This window comes from Lynx canadensis, chromosome C2 (assembly GCF_007474595.2).
Source record: "Lynx canadensis isolate LIC74 chromosome C2, mLynCan4.pri.v2, whole genome shotgun sequence".
NCBI classification, from domain to species: domain Eukaryota; kingdom Metazoa; phylum Chordata; class Mammalia; order Carnivora; family Felidae; genus Lynx; species Lynx canadensis.
In genome coordinates this window covers 75826565-75841504 of record NC_044311.2, presented here as the reverse complement: position 1 = coordinate 75841504, position 14940 = coordinate 75826565, and the positions used below count along the sequence as shown (strand labels likewise).

Here is a 14940-nt window from a genome sequence, read left to right as displayed (position 1 = left end):
TGCCTGCAAACACCGAGCTGCGCCCCCCACCCTCCCCCAAGGGCTACTGTCAACCCTCCCGGCCACCCACTGGGGCACACGGCCTCAGAGAAGATTCCAGACAGGCTCGCAGAAGCTCTGAGAAGGATGGTGCAGAGCCAGGAGCGCGGTGGAAAGGAGGAGCAGCCTGCACCTCCTCCGGGGCTTCTGCAGCGCTTCTGGGAAATATAGTCCTTTGCCGCGTGTCGAGCCTCGGGCTCCTAGAAGAGGGACTACAATTCCCTTCAGTCTTGGGGAGTCTTTGTGCAGCACGCCTGCGCAGTCTGGCGGCCAATGCCGCTATAAAGGCTTGTTTTGCTCCGGGGCTGATGCTCGGGAGCGTGGTCGAGTGGCCGGTGCGGCCGTCCTGGAGCCGGGGCACAGGTAGGTAGCAGCTAACGTCGCACCCCCTCCTTCTCTGTTGGTTGTCACGGGGGTCACCCCTGTATGTTCCCACCCGGGGTGGCGGACTGGGATCGGGGATAAGAGGAGGTTCGGAGGGAATCCGGAGACCTGAGAAGCGCAGCCTGGCCTCCTTCTAGTGTCCCGCCGCCCCCTCCTCGGGACGCAATCCCTGAGGGCTGGCTGGTACTGAGGTCCTGGCGTCGGAAGGCAGGTAGGGTGGGCTGAGTGGTCGAGAGTGCTGGCTACATACCCGGATGCGGCCACCAGGGGGTGCTGCGTCCGCGGCCCGTGGGTGTGGGTCGCTGTGGCCTCGTCAGGCCCAAACTGGCCGTGGGAACGCCCAAGGGTCAAGGCATCCCAGGTGAAGCTGGCGAGAGAGAAGCCCCCATCCTCATGCTTGTGGGGAGGGCGGCCCGGGGCACACCCCGCTCAAGTCTTATACCAGCGATTCTGAGCTGCCAGCGCAGCGACCTTAAAAGTCATCCTCTCGTTTTCTGCAAACGGGTAAATGGAGGTTCGTGACACAAGTACGCACAGCAAACCCTGGGCAGAGCCAGGAATGGAGGGAGTCCTGATCTCTTGACTGTCATCAGTGCCTTTCCACTTCCACCACACAGAGCTGCATGTTGCTTTGTGTTTGTTGCACAGGGGTCATCTGGCTTCTGCACAGACTTGGGGAGGCAGGAGGCAGAGGGGCACAGGAATGATTGGCAAAGTTTCAGAAGGTTTTGAAGGACAAGATGGATAGGTTATACTGGAATCTGTTGCCTAAGTGAAGGGTGCGGAAGGTTGAAGCACAACAAGTGGATTATCAGAGGGTGGTAAATAGCTTCAGGTCTTCTTGTGCAGCTTCAGGGCCTGAATGAAATTCCTGAGGTTGGATACCTAAGGAATGTTGTAATGAAGGCAATTTGGAAACACCAGTCTGGCTAGTTCCAGTTCTTGCAATCCCCCTCCCCCATGCAGTTTCCTCTGCATCATTGTGCAGGGAGAATGTCTACACTTTTACCACTGGAAGGGGAACCTTGATTTAAAAAAAAAAAAAAAAGGGCAGTTGTCTGGCCTCAACTCTGTTGATTTTGAATCTGGACACTTCTTTGGGGTTCTACCACTTTGGCTGTTCTGCTAATGTCGTTGTATAGCTCTGACTCAAAAAAGAAAAAAAAATCCTTTCCTTTTTTCCGTTCTTGACAGCTGAGTCAAGTTAGCATTGCAAAACAACTTTTTAACACCCAAAAGGAGAACAGAAGAAAATAGGGAAGTACAAATAGAGTCAAAAAGAGTCAAGCCTATAGTGGTCCTTTCTTGGTTGCTTTATTCAGACTTGGGCTTGTTTTCTTTCTAAAACTCATAGGGATTCCTAGCTCTTGGGTGGCCTCTATGTGGGGTGCCCGGTCTTATAATCCTGATACACAGAAGATGGAATTCTTATATTCAAGGCCAAGACATAGTAACTTTGTGCATACTCAAGGCCTGCCTACTCTCATGGCTATGCCTCTTTTCCCAGGAAGCTAAGAAACAAGAGTGTTAGAGGCAATGGAAACCTGCTCCCCACCTCCTTCATACGTAGAATAACTTGAAATAAAATGATTGAAACACACTTTGGTTATCAAGAGTTCTTAGACAATTGGGATGAACTTTATGTTCTTCTTGACATGGCATTTGGAATTGTGAATTAGTTGGTTGGGCCGTGCCCCTTTCACACCCACTTCCTTCCTCTTGCCTTTTTTCAAAATGGGACTTATCTGTTCAGCTTCCACACAATCAGCTAGGTTAGGGAGCCTTTTGTGAGGAAGGTTGGACTTCAGTGATCCTTCTAACAAGAAGGATTACTCTGATCTGCAGCTGCAACCTGACATTGGGGACACAAGCAGATGCCCAGGTCTGTTTATAGTTTAGGCTTAATGAGGTCTCAGTGACGTGATTGCTGTGCTCTTGGTTGTAAGCCGGAGTGCTTTATGGTGCAGTTTGTCCTTGGACAAGGTGACTTTTTTTTTTTTTTTTTTTTTTTAAAGATACGTAATTTAGCAGTATCGACTCAGGGTAGTTGAACTAGACTTCTGAAAGGCAAGAAGTGTGTTGGAAACACGTCTGTGTGGAGGAGATTTAGTTCTTTTTTATTTAGTAAGTATTCTCCTTTTCTCTGATACCTTAGAAAAATGAATTGTAGTGGTCAGAATTTTGTCTGCAGAGTAGTACTTTTAAGACCCAGTGATAGCTAGGAAGTTATGGAATCCAAAAGGCAACACAGCTACACTTCTTTAATTTCTAGTGAGGCTGGTGCGAAAGGCGTTTTCTCAGCTTGTATCTGGGAAACTTTGAGCCATCTCAGAGTGGGGGAAATGTGTGTGTTTTATTTTTTCAGATTAACCAGAGTTGATACAGTATATTGATCAAAGTTAGCCAGGCAAGCAGAGGTTTAGAACAGAGTTTCAGGTAAATATTAGGTAAGATTTTGTTGGACAGGATGGGGAATTTCTTTTTGTTATTTTCTAATAACGGCTTTGTTGAGATATAAATTATATACCATTAAATGCACCCCTTTAAAGTATTACAACTCAGTTTTGGGTTAGTACATTCACAGGCTTGGGCAACCATCACCACTGTCTAGTTTTAGAACACTTTCAGTACCCAAAGGGGAATTTGTTTTTAAAGTTAAGGTGTAATATTGTTGGGGCAACTGGGTGGCTCAGTCAGTTAAGCATCCTACTTCCGCTTAGGTCATGATTTCACAGCTCGGGAGTTTGAGCCCTGTGTCGGGCTCTGTGCTGAGAGTTCAGAGCCTGGACCCTGCTTCAGATTCTGTGCCTCTATTTCTCTCTGCCCCTCCCCTGTTCGTGCTGTCTCTGTCTCTCTCTTAAGAATAAATAAACATTAGGGGCGCCTGGGTGGCGCAGTCGGTTAAGCGTCCGACTTCAGCCAGGTCACGATCTCGCGGTCCGTGAGTTCGAGCCCCGCGTAGGGCTCTGGGCTGATAGCCCAGAGCCTGGAGCCTGTTTCCGATGCTGTGTCTCCCTCTCTCTCTGCCCCTCCCCCGTTCATGCTCTGTCTCTCTCTGTCCCAAAAATAAATAAACGTTGAAAAAAAAATTAAAAAAAAAAAAAGAATAAATAAACATTAAAAAAAATTTTTTTTAAGTTAAGGTGTGATAATATTGTTTTGTTTTGCATTTCAGGTATAAATTTGTTTTGTATTTGTATTTATGTAACTTCATGGAGCTTTAAAATAACAAACCAGTTACCCAATTATAAAAACGCAGAGGTGGGATATATCATTGGTAGAATAAGGGCTTTGTAAATTTTCATTTAGTAACATTTAGTAGGAGAAATAATATCCATTTTAAAATTGTGGAGTTTATAATGCTTGGAACAAACTTAAAAGTTGTCTTTTTTTTTTTTTGAAAGACTTATCTGAATGCTCCTTACATGGGTTTGAGCTTAGTTGAAGGTGATGGTATCTCTTTACTAGTGTGTTTATTTTTTTCTAATCTTTTTTTTCCCCCTTAGGGGTGGGAGGTGGTAATCCTTGGTTCTATTACACTGATATTTTTTTCTTTAAAAAAAATGAAATGGCACTTTAAACATTTCTGAAAAATTATTTTTATAGGTATAATGGTAGTAAACTTTAATGCTTTTGCCCTTTTTTTTTCTAGTTTAAAGTACTTTTGCGTATGATTAAGTACAAATTTAGAAAATCTCTTTCCTTAAGGAAATAAAGAAAATTTTTAAAAAATTCTGGTATAATTAACATATAGTGTTATTCTTTGATGAATTTTTAATTTCAGAAATTCTCAAGTGAAACCAAAAGTCTGTGAGCCCTGGCACCTCTACTCAGAGAAGATGAAGGATATCGACATAGGAAAAGAGTATATCATCCCCAGTCCTGGTTATAGAAACGTGAGAGAGAGAACCAGCACTTCCGGGCAGCACAGAGACCGAGAGGACTCCAAATATAAGAGAAATCGACCGGTCAGTATTCCTTTTCCTGAATTCCTTTTCTTACCTACTTGTTGTATTAGACTACACCTTCTTTTTTCATATAATACATAATTAAAATGAAATTTCATTTTTGTTGTTGGCTTTATTTTTTTATTTAGAAAAATTTTTTTAATGTTTATTTATTTTTGAGAGAGAGAGAGACAGAGCACGAGTAGGGGAGGGGCAGAGAGAGAGGGAGACACAGAATCCAAAGCAGGGTCCAGGCTCTGAGCTGTCAGCACAGAGCCCGATGTCAGGCTCAAACCCACAAACCGTGAGATCATGACCTGAGCTGAAGTTGGAAGCTCAACCCACTGAGCCACCCAGGCATCCCTGTTGTTGGCTTTAGATCACTGGTAAGAATTTATGGTTACATATAAAAAAGGAGCGGTCGGTTGGCTTCAGCCTGCCACCTATTTCTCCTTTTGAGTTCTCCTCTCTCCTGCTTGTACTGCCCTGTGGTGAATTTTGAAAAGGCTTTGCTTGAGAGAAGTCACCTTGTAGGGGTGGGGGTGGGGGTGCTGAAGAGGGAAGAGAGGGAATATGAACCATTAAACTTCATTCATGTACTTAGGGGCACCTGGGTGGCTCAGTCGGTTGAGCATCAGACTTAATCTTAGCTCCTGGTCCCAGGGTTGTGGGATAGAGCCCTTTGTTGGGCTCAGTGCTGAGTGTGGAGCCTGCTTAAGATCTTCTCTCTCCCTCTCCCTCTCTCTCCCTTTGCCCCGCTCATGTTCTCTTTCTCTCTCTCTCTCTCTCTCTCTCTCTCAAATAAAACAAAACAAAACAAAACAAAACAAAACAAAACAAAACAAAACAGAAACAAATCCCCCCAAACTTCATTCATGTACTTAAAATTGGTTTGTTTGTTTTTTTGCCTCTGCCTCTGTTGTCTGTGTTTAAAATGTGAATCCTTTGGAGGGACTCCTGCAGATTTCAGAGTACTGGAACAATTCTAGACTGTGGTAGTATGATAAGTAAGTTTTCCAAGGAAATCCATGGATGTGAAGGAGTCTTTAGATAAGAATTTTGTTTTCTCCAAGGGAAATAATTAAAATACATTTTAAAAATTTTTTAGTTTTTTTATTTTTTTATTTTTATTAAAAAAAAATTTTTTTTAACGTTTATTTATTTTTGAGCATGAATGGGGGAGGGTCAGAGAGAGGGAGACACAGAATCTGAAACAGGCTCCTGGCTCTGAGGTGTCAGCACAGAGCCCGAGGCGGGGCTTGAACTCACGGACCACAAGATCATGACCTGAGCCAAAGTCGGCTGCTTAACCGACTGAGCCACCCAGGTGCCCCTTAATTAGTTTTTTTAAATGTTTATTTATTTTGAGAGAAAGAGACAGAGACCGAGTGTGAGTGGGGGAGGGGCAGAAAGAGAGGGAGACAATCTGAAGCAGGCTCCAGGCTCTGAATTGTGAGCACAGAGCCCCATGCGGGGCTCAAATGTACAGGTGTGAGAGCAAGACCTGAGCTGAAGTCGGACACCTAACCAACTGAGGTGTGCCATGAGTATACATTTTAAAATGGAAGAAATATCTTTCTTCTGAAAAAAAAAATTATACCTTTTCTTCAATTGCAAAAGTAACTAATAAGGAAGAATGGGGGTGACTGGGTTTAGGAAGGTAAGGTTTGTATTCATGTACAGTATTTGTTATGTGAGAACTTGAGAATCAGAAAAACTTTGCAGCTGACACTGGAGTTTCATTAGCCTGACATTACCTGTCCTTTGGTATGTGAAAGCTGTTGCCTTATTAAACAACATTTTCTCAGTAATAGGTGTTTTCTGTCCCCACCGTGTATATATTTTTTAAGTTTATTTATTTTGAGAGAGAGAGAGGGAGGGAGGGAGGGTAGGGGCAGAGACAGGGAGAGAGAGAATCCCAAGCAGGCTCTGTGCTGCCAGCTCAGAGTCTGATATGGGACTTGAACCTACGAACTGTGAGATCATGACCTGAGCCAAAATAGAGTTGGATGCTTTACTGAATGAGCCACCCAGGTGCTCCATCCCCACTGTTTATTATATAGTGCTTTCCTACTCAAGCTGAACTTTGGAAAACAGTCAGTGTAATCACTGTCAAATCCTTACGGTGCCAGTTTTATAACTTGTTTGTGGTTTGTGTTGTTTGTCTAAGCCTTATGTTAATTGACCATGTGGTGAGTATCTTCTGAGTGCCAGGCACTGTCAGTATGCACGTAACTCTAGAAAAAGTCACAAAGGTGACATTGGAGCAGGACTTTGAAGGATGATTAGGTAGGGATGCTTTCAAGTTACTATGTCATCTGTGGTTTGATGGTTTATGAATAAAATGGTATTGATAGTAGAACCTGACTCATGGGATTATTGAAGATTAAATGAGATAATGCATATAAAATGCTTAGACTGATGCCTGCCATTCTAAGATGGCGTTCTAACATTCTAAATGTTAGATCTTAGAACCAGTTGTCTAGAGCTTAGGATGTGAAAGAGAAAATTCTGCATGCCATGCTAAGGAATCTTTTACTATGGGCACTGGGGAACTATTGGAAGTTATTGAGGAGGGTTTTTGTCCCCCCCTTTTTATTTTGAGATAACTATGCAAAGAAATTCTGTATACACTTTATCCATCTTCCCTCAGTGGTAACTTCTTGCAGAAAACTATAGCACCATAGGGGCACCTGGGTCACTCAGTTGGTTAAGTGTCCGACTTCGGCTCAGGTCGTGATCTCACTGCTTGTGGGTTCGAGCCCTGCAGCTCAGCGCCTGGAGCCTGCTTCAGATTCTGTGTGTCCCTCTCTCTTTGCTCCTACCCTGCTTGTGCTCTCTTTCTCTCAAAAATAAACATAAAAAACAAAACTATAGCACCATATCTCAACATTAAAACAATCCACCCACCTTATTAAGACTTCCCCAGTTTTATGGTTTTGTGTATACTCATTTGCATGTGTATATTCTGTGCAGTTTTTTCGCATGTGTAGATTTTTGTGACCATCACCACAGTCAGAACACAAAACAGCACCATCACAAGCATCTCTCATGCTACTCTCACCTCCCTTGCAGCCATAGCCACCTCCCTTCCCCTTGCCCCCAGTCTCTGGCAACCTCTAATCTGTTCTCCACCTTGACAATTTTGTCATTTGAAGAATGCTATAGGGACACCTGGGTGGCCCAGTCATTTGAGTGCCCGACTCTTGATTTTGGCTCAGGTCATGATCCCAGCATTGTGGGATTGAGCCCCATGTCAGGCCCTGCACCGAGCCTGAAGCCTTCTTGAGATTCTGTCCCTCTGCCCCTCTTCCCTGCTGCTTGCTCTGTCTTAAAAAAAAAAAAAAAAAAAAAATACTATATAAATGGAATCACGTAGTGTGTAACTTTTGAGATTGGCTTTTTTCACTGTGCATAATTTCCTTGATATCCATCTCGTTTGATATGTGGATCAGTATTTTCTTTTTGTGAGTAGTATTCCATGTTTTAGGTAGTTCTTTCCTTTTCATTGTGAGTACTATTCTATGTTATAGAGGAACCATAGATTGTTTAACCATTCATTTGTTGAAGGGCATTTTGGGTTATTTCTAGTGTGTAGTTGTTACAAATAAAGCTGCCTTGAACATTTATATATAGGATTTTGTGTGAATAAGCTCTCATTTGTCTGGATAAATGCCCAGGAATGCAGTTGCTGGGTCATATGGTAAGTGCATGTTTCGGTGTATAAGGAACTTCAATACTCTTTTCCAGACTGGCTATACACTTTTCCATTCCCACCAGCAATATATGAGTGATCCAGTTTCTCTGCATTCTTGGCAGTATTTGGTGGTGTTGTTATTTTTATCTTAGCCATTCTGATAGGTATGTCTGATATCTCATTGTGGTTTTCATTTGTGTTACCCAAGGGCTAATGATATGGAGCTGAGAAGGGATTTTTAAGACTTGATTTTTATCTTAGGAAGATTAGTTTTGAGACAATGTAGAAAAAACCTGCATAGGAGAGAGATAAAATACAGGGAGCGGTCGGGAGGCTCCTGTGCCAATCTATGTGAAAGAGGCCAGGAGTCTGCATCCAACCAAGCATAATAGTGAGGAGAGATGAGAGAGGAGAGACAGGGGCATCTCTGGAAGGAGAAGGAGTATTGGGGGGTCTGGGATTGGTGGTAAGAGTTTAAAACTACTAATGGATGTATAGGAAGAGAAGAAGATTCAGGTGAGAATGAGTTTACTTTGAACATGTTGAATTTGAGTGCATCCAGATAAAATGATCGGAAGATAGAGCACAGGCAAGTAAGGTAGGAGAAGAAAAATTTGAAGTCATTAGTGCATCCATATAGATGAAGCCTTGGGAGTGAGCAAGGATGGCTTATAGCTCAGAAAAAAGGTGGAAGCTGGGAAGCTATTGTATGTGGGTAGTCTGGTGAAATTTCTGGAGACAGGGTCCCCACCCAGTTGGTTACAGTAGAAGTGACATTAGGACATACAGTGGCAACAGCCAGCTTTTCCTCTCCAGGTGGAGAAGAACTGTAAATAGAATCACTATTGTGCCCTTTGTCCCCTAACTTATTAAGTCAGGAGCCAGACAGCAAGTTTCCTTCATGTGATCGAGTCTTATCTTGAAGAAACAGGAAGGCTGTTACTACTTTTATAAAATGTCAAGAGTCCACATAAACTTTATTTTCACTATCCTTTCATGTTTCCCAGACTTTTAAATTTGAGTACTGTTTTCATGATTTTTATCTTATCCTTGTGCCCTCTGAACTTTTTTCTTACTTGAAGTATTTCTTTTAATCTGGATTTTTTATTTTTGCTCAGCCTTGACCTAAGCAATAAATAAATAAAATCATAAGTTTATGCTGTCTGTTTTTTTATATATGTTAAAATGAATGCATAACTGTCAAGTGTTTTTAAAAGGTCACGTTCTGGGGTGCCTGGGTGGCTCAGGTCACGATCTCATGGTTCATGAGTTCGAGCCCCTTGTGGGGCTCTGTGCTGACAGCTCAGAGCCTGGAGCCTGCTTCAGATTCTGTGTCTCCCTCTCTCTCTGCCCTTCCCTCCACTCACGCTTTGTCTCTGTCTCTCTCAAAAATAAGTAAACATTAAAAAAATTTTTTTAAGTAAAAAAATAGCTTTGTCTAGTACATTATATTTTCAGATATTTGACTCTGAAAACTTTTCTGTATGGACTAAGGGTGTGTGAATTTGTCTATGCCCTTGTGTTTTCAGAGTCAGGAATATTACCTGTGAGTCTACTTGCTTTTTGGAAGGAGAGAGGGATGAAGGAGATTAGTATTTGCAGACTCTGCATTATTTTTCTCTTGATTGGTACTCGGTGACTCAGCAGATTTTCTGGACAGTCAGTGATAGGATGAGTAAGAACACCTGCTTTTTTTTTTTTTTTTCCTTTTCTTTTCCCTGTCGGCATCCATAAAGCTTTATAAAGCTCAGTACGGGTGTGATACGGTTATCTGGCTTGGTGCCAGGTGTTGGTTTCCAATAGCAGCCCAGAGTCCTCTGCTGGAGATGACAACAGCACTCCTATTGGTGCAGAGCCCGGTGGCTTTCTTGCATGGTGAAATGAATCTACAGGGCCATGGGTCTCCTGAGGTTGGCCTGCTGCCGTGATCGTGAGCTCTTTTACGCTGTCTGCAGTGAGGCTGCTGCTTCTTTCCTAGGAAATGCTGCTTCAGGGAAATAAATATAGCCTGTTGGCTGGAGCTGAAGGAGGCTTCTGTCAAAAGGGAAGAAGAGTATTGAAACCAGCTTCCTGTATTCTAAGCAGTTTTAAATACCTAAGCCTTTATTTGGTTAAGATGTATGATCTGGATGTTACAAATGGTTAATGAAAACTTTTTTGATGAAATCTTGGTTCTGCTTTTAGGTAGCCTTCTGCTAATGGTTTCTTTAATGTCTCGCCATTCTTCCGCTTTCTTTTAATCAGAAATAAACAGGTCAATGCCAGGAACAGGAAACTGGGCCTTCAGAGGTCTTTGTCAATGATCGAATTGGTCAATATCAAAATTACAGATTAATGTGAAGTTAATTTGGTGCACTGAAATTCACTAATTAGCAGAATTAAGCTTGTCTGTCCCTTCCCTTCTTATCCTCCCTTTAGGGAGTTAACCTATTTAGGTAATTAGATCTTACATATGTTTTAATTATTTAAGATTATTGTGTAAATTAGCTTTTCAAGGAATCAACTTCACTCTGTTATTAGGTACAAGATGAAAACTTGTGTTTACCAAAGCAGATATGGTGTTATATCTTGGTTTTCTTAAATGTTGTATTCTCACAGTAGAAAGCTAGCCAGACTGCCCCAATCTTCACTTCTTGCTTCTCACCACTGTCAGCAGTTGTAGGGGCTCTGCAGCACAGGGGTCACATGACAGAACCCTAACGTCATATACTAACATCTTATATTAAGCATTTAACATGGGTCTATGTATGGTACAAGGTGCTGAATGAAGATTTTTGTTTTTGTTTTTTATGTTTATTTTTGAGAGAGGGAGATAGACAGAGAGAAGGAGACACAGAATCTGAAGCAGGCTCCAGGCTCTGAGCTGTCAGCACAGAGCCCGAAGCGGGGCTCAAACTCATGAACAGTGAGATCATGACCTGAGCCGAAGTCAGACACTTAACTGACTGAGCCACCCAGGTGCCCCTGGAGGAAGTTTTATTTGTGAATTATACTTTGGATAAAAAAAACCCCAAAACATTTATTTATTTATTTGAAAGAGAAAGTGTGTGGGGCGGGAGGGCAGAGGGAGAGGGAGAGAAAGAACCCCAAGCGGGCCCCATGCTGTCAACACAGAGCCCTACATAGGGCTCGATCCCACAAACTGTGAGATCATGACCTAAGCCAAAATCAAGAGTCAGATGCTTAACTGACTGAGCCACCTATGTGCCCAGATTTTTTTTTTTTCCTAAAGCTAAAGCCTGACAGTCTTAAAGAGCTTTTGTCAAATGCAAAATATCAAAATTCTATCTAAATCTAAATCTCAGTCTGGACTGCATATGAAAATCACTTGAAGAACGTTAAAAACCATACCTATGAAAGGGCCCTAAACCAGACTGATTAAACCACTCTCTGGATTAGGGTTGCAGCATCCATGTTGTTGTAAATTTGCCCTGGTGATCGTAATGTAGCCAGCACAGAGAATCTCTGCTCTGGATCTCATGGAATAAAGTTTCTTCTATCCCCTCCACCAGTGGGGCTCTAAGTGTTTCCTGTAAGTCTTTTTCTCCCCTTCTGATTCATTTTCAGTTTAATCCTTTGAAACCTTATCATTGTAATAACAAAGTTAATCTCACTCCCCAGTGTAATAGAAACTTTGAATAAGTTCCTTGGAATTTAGCTTTATATGAAGCAGCTAAAAACTCTCAAATTCCTGCCAATTATTGGGTAAGGCTAGATTATGAACTGCAGAAAAATACCTATTTGCCATGGTATTGGTGTTAAGTTATATCCATTGGTTTTATGGATGAATCCATGAAGGCTGCCTTCTAGAATTTTGCTATCCCTCTTGACTGAAGTGGCCACTATTGGACTAAGTTCTTAAGGGAAGAGCTTGAGATGGTCAGGATCATGTTCCTAACCTATTGCAGTAAGGATGGGATGAGAATTAGGAGAGGAAATGTCCTTTGTAGTTTTCTTTAGCTTGTTGCAGGTAGGGAGGATGGGAATGCCTAAAGTCAGCTGGTCTTGGGAGGGCATCAACTTTTTTATTTCTTCTCTGATTTAAAAACACATTTTAATTTCTTTTTGATTTAATTTTTAATATTTTGAGTCTCTTGAAACCTGTGTCTGATCATACAAGAGTTCCCCTTAAAAAGTTTATCCATCTAGATGTTTGTCATAAAGGCAGTTTCAGGGGAGGGACATCTCAGAAAAACTTTTACTTGGGCCAGAAAAGTTTATAAGAGGCTACCCATTCTGTGTTTGTGAATTAAGATCTTGTGAATTAAGGAGATCTTGTGAATTAAGGAGAAGAGAGGGAGAATATGCTGTAGCGTCTGAGGCCAGTCTATTCTGATTGTACCCCAAATACTGCCTTTTTTTTAAGTTTATTTATTTATTTTTGAAAGAGAGAGTAGGGTAGGGGCAGAGAGGGGGACAGAGGATCTGAAGCAGGCTCTGTGCTGGCAGCAGAGGTTCGAACCCGCAAACCTAGAGATCATGACCTGAGCCAAAGTCAGATGCTTAACTGACTGAGCCACCCAGGCACCCCCAATTACTGCTTTCTTTGTGGAGTGTGCCAGACAGGAGTGCTGTAGCCTTTAATCCCCTTGAAAGCTGAGAGGCGCCTCTGAACTGCCAGTTGATTCCTGCCGTCCCCACATTCAGGAACAACTTGGATGAATCCTCAGCCCCCAGGCTTAGGAAGGCTGCCCTGCTGTTGTCCTGCTGTCAGGAAGGGATTGTTCAGCCTGGGGAATGATTTCTGGCCCCTAGTATCTTGTCCCAGGGGCCTCCATGCAGGGGACAGCCCATGGTTGCCCTGTCAGCAGACATTCCGCTCTGGCAGCCTGTTAAAATGAGATGGGACAAACTAGTTATGCGGTGGCCATGCTGTGCGATAGGTGTGCTAATTATCACAGCCACTGGGATGCTGTTAGTGTGCACAGCGGAGGGGAAGTCTCTTATGCAGTTATCTCCCTTTGCTTATGGATCAAATGTTCCTTGTTTCCCTCACCAGATGGACATGAATATGACTGTGTGTTTCCCTGACCTTTATTTGAACCATAGCAGAACCTGGATTTCATTGACCCCTTTTAGCTCCCCAATACCCCCCACTGTGCCCATCACCGTTGCCTTGGTAGGACAAAAAATGCTCAGTATCTTGTAGCTACATAATCCTCAGGAAGATATAAATGTCAGTAGTATTTCCTTGTTTAATGTTTTCTCAACTCCTGGATCAAGCAGTATTTTTCCCTTTGGAATGAATCGACTGCTGCAGAGGCCTTACTCTGGCCGAGTCATCTGGCCATGGAAAGCCTTTCTGTCTGCAGTGCCTGTCAAGAGAAATAAGGAGAAATGGGCGCTCTTATCTCAGGAGAAACTGTAAAAAGTTACTTCTAAAAAGGATTTAAAATACCGTAACATAAAAAACAAATAGGCGTCATAAAATACACTCCCCCCTAGATCAGCATACATCAAATACTAATGATATAATCTGTTTAGCTGTCTAGGACAACCTTAGCACTATTGACATTTGAGGCCAGATAATTCTTTGTTGGGGGGGGGTGGGTAGTTCTCTGCATTGTAGGATGTTCGGCATCTCTGGCCTTTACCTACAGGACAAACAGTTGTGAAAACCAAATATGTCTCCGAACATTGCCACATGTCCCCTGGGCAAGCAAAATCACCCTCTCTTGAGAACTGTGGGGCTACATACACTATGTAATACTGCGGCCACATGTCACTGAGCATTTGAAATATGTGCAGTCTGAATTGAGATGTGCTAGATATATAAGATACACAGTGGGGGTGCCTGGGTGGCTCAGTCGGTTAAGCGTTCGATTCTTGTTTGTGGCTCAAGTCATGATCTCATGGTCGTGCTGATAGAGTGGATCTGGAGCTGGCTTAGGATTCTCTTTCTCTCCCTCTTTCTCTGCCCCTCCTCTGCTCACACTCTCTCCCTCTCAAAATGAATAAACATTAAAAAAAATACACACTAGATTTCAAAGACTTGGTACAAAAAAAAGTTAAAACATCTCATTAGTAATTTTTATTATTATATTTTCACATTACATAATTAATGTAATATTTATTATATATTACATTCAAATGTAAATAACATTACATTATTACAATTTTATCAATGATGTATTTAAAAGATAATATTTTCTATTGGATTAAGATATACTATTAAAATTAATTTCACCTGTTTTTTTTTACTCTTTTAATGTAGCTACTAGAAAAACTTAAATTACATTTGTGACTTGCATTATATTTCTATTGGACAGCACTGAACTGATCTAATTGATCAAATGTAGTTTAGCCATTAATTTTGTATTAGGTATTTAATACCCAATAAACCATTGGATTGAAATTATTTTTTTCTTTTGAAAATTTTCCTTCATACATTACTATTATAAAGACAGAGAATATGTAGAGTGTTACATATCACCAGTTTGTTCTCCTGAGTACCTGCCAGTGGCATATTAAAAATCACTTCAATGTTCAGGGGCGCCTGGGTGGCTCAGTTGGTTAAGTGTCCAACTCTTGATTTCCACTCAGGTCATGATCTCATGGTTTGTGGGATTGAGCCCTGAGTCAGGCTCTGCACTGATAACGTGGAACCTGCTTGGGATTTTCTCCCTCTCTCTGCCCCTCTCCTGCATGCGTTCTCTCTCTCTCTCAATAAGCAAACAAACATTAAAAAAAAAAAAAAAAAAAGAGCAAAAGGAAGACTGATTTTTAAAAAATCAGTTCAATATTCAGATGATGTATGTTTGTGTTAACACTTCCCTCCTTCTTGTATGGGAGGTATATAGAGTTGTATCTTAAAATATAATTTATTTCTCAATTGATGACATTGCATTTAGAGGCTGAAAGAAGCTTTTGAAC

At 42.0% G+C, this 14940-nt stretch overlaps 1 protein-coding gene across 8 annotated transcripts in view; it reads left to right on the top strand.

The window, feature by feature from the left end:
- Positions 1 to 301: 301 nt before the first annotated feature.
- ABCC5 (ATP binding cassette subfamily C member 5) overlaps positions 302 to 14940 on the top strand; it is an 80516-nt gene continuing 65877 nt past the window's right edge. For 3 of the 8 annotated variants that reach the window (XM_030330663.1, XM_032594714.1, XM_032594713.1), the window contains exons 1-2: positions 302 to 402; positions 4208 to 4391. In XM_030330663.1, coding sequence (XP_030186523.1) covers positions 4263 to 4391 — 129 coding nt within the window. In that variant the 5' untranslated portion in view covers positions 302 to 402; positions 4208 to 4262. Of the gene's footprint in view, positions 403 to 2202; positions 2306 to 2463; positions 2548 to 4207; positions 4392 to 14940 lie in introns of those variants that run through there. The other 5 variants (XM_030330669.1, XM_030330668.1, XM_030330667.1 and 2 more) reach the window with 3 other exon arrangements.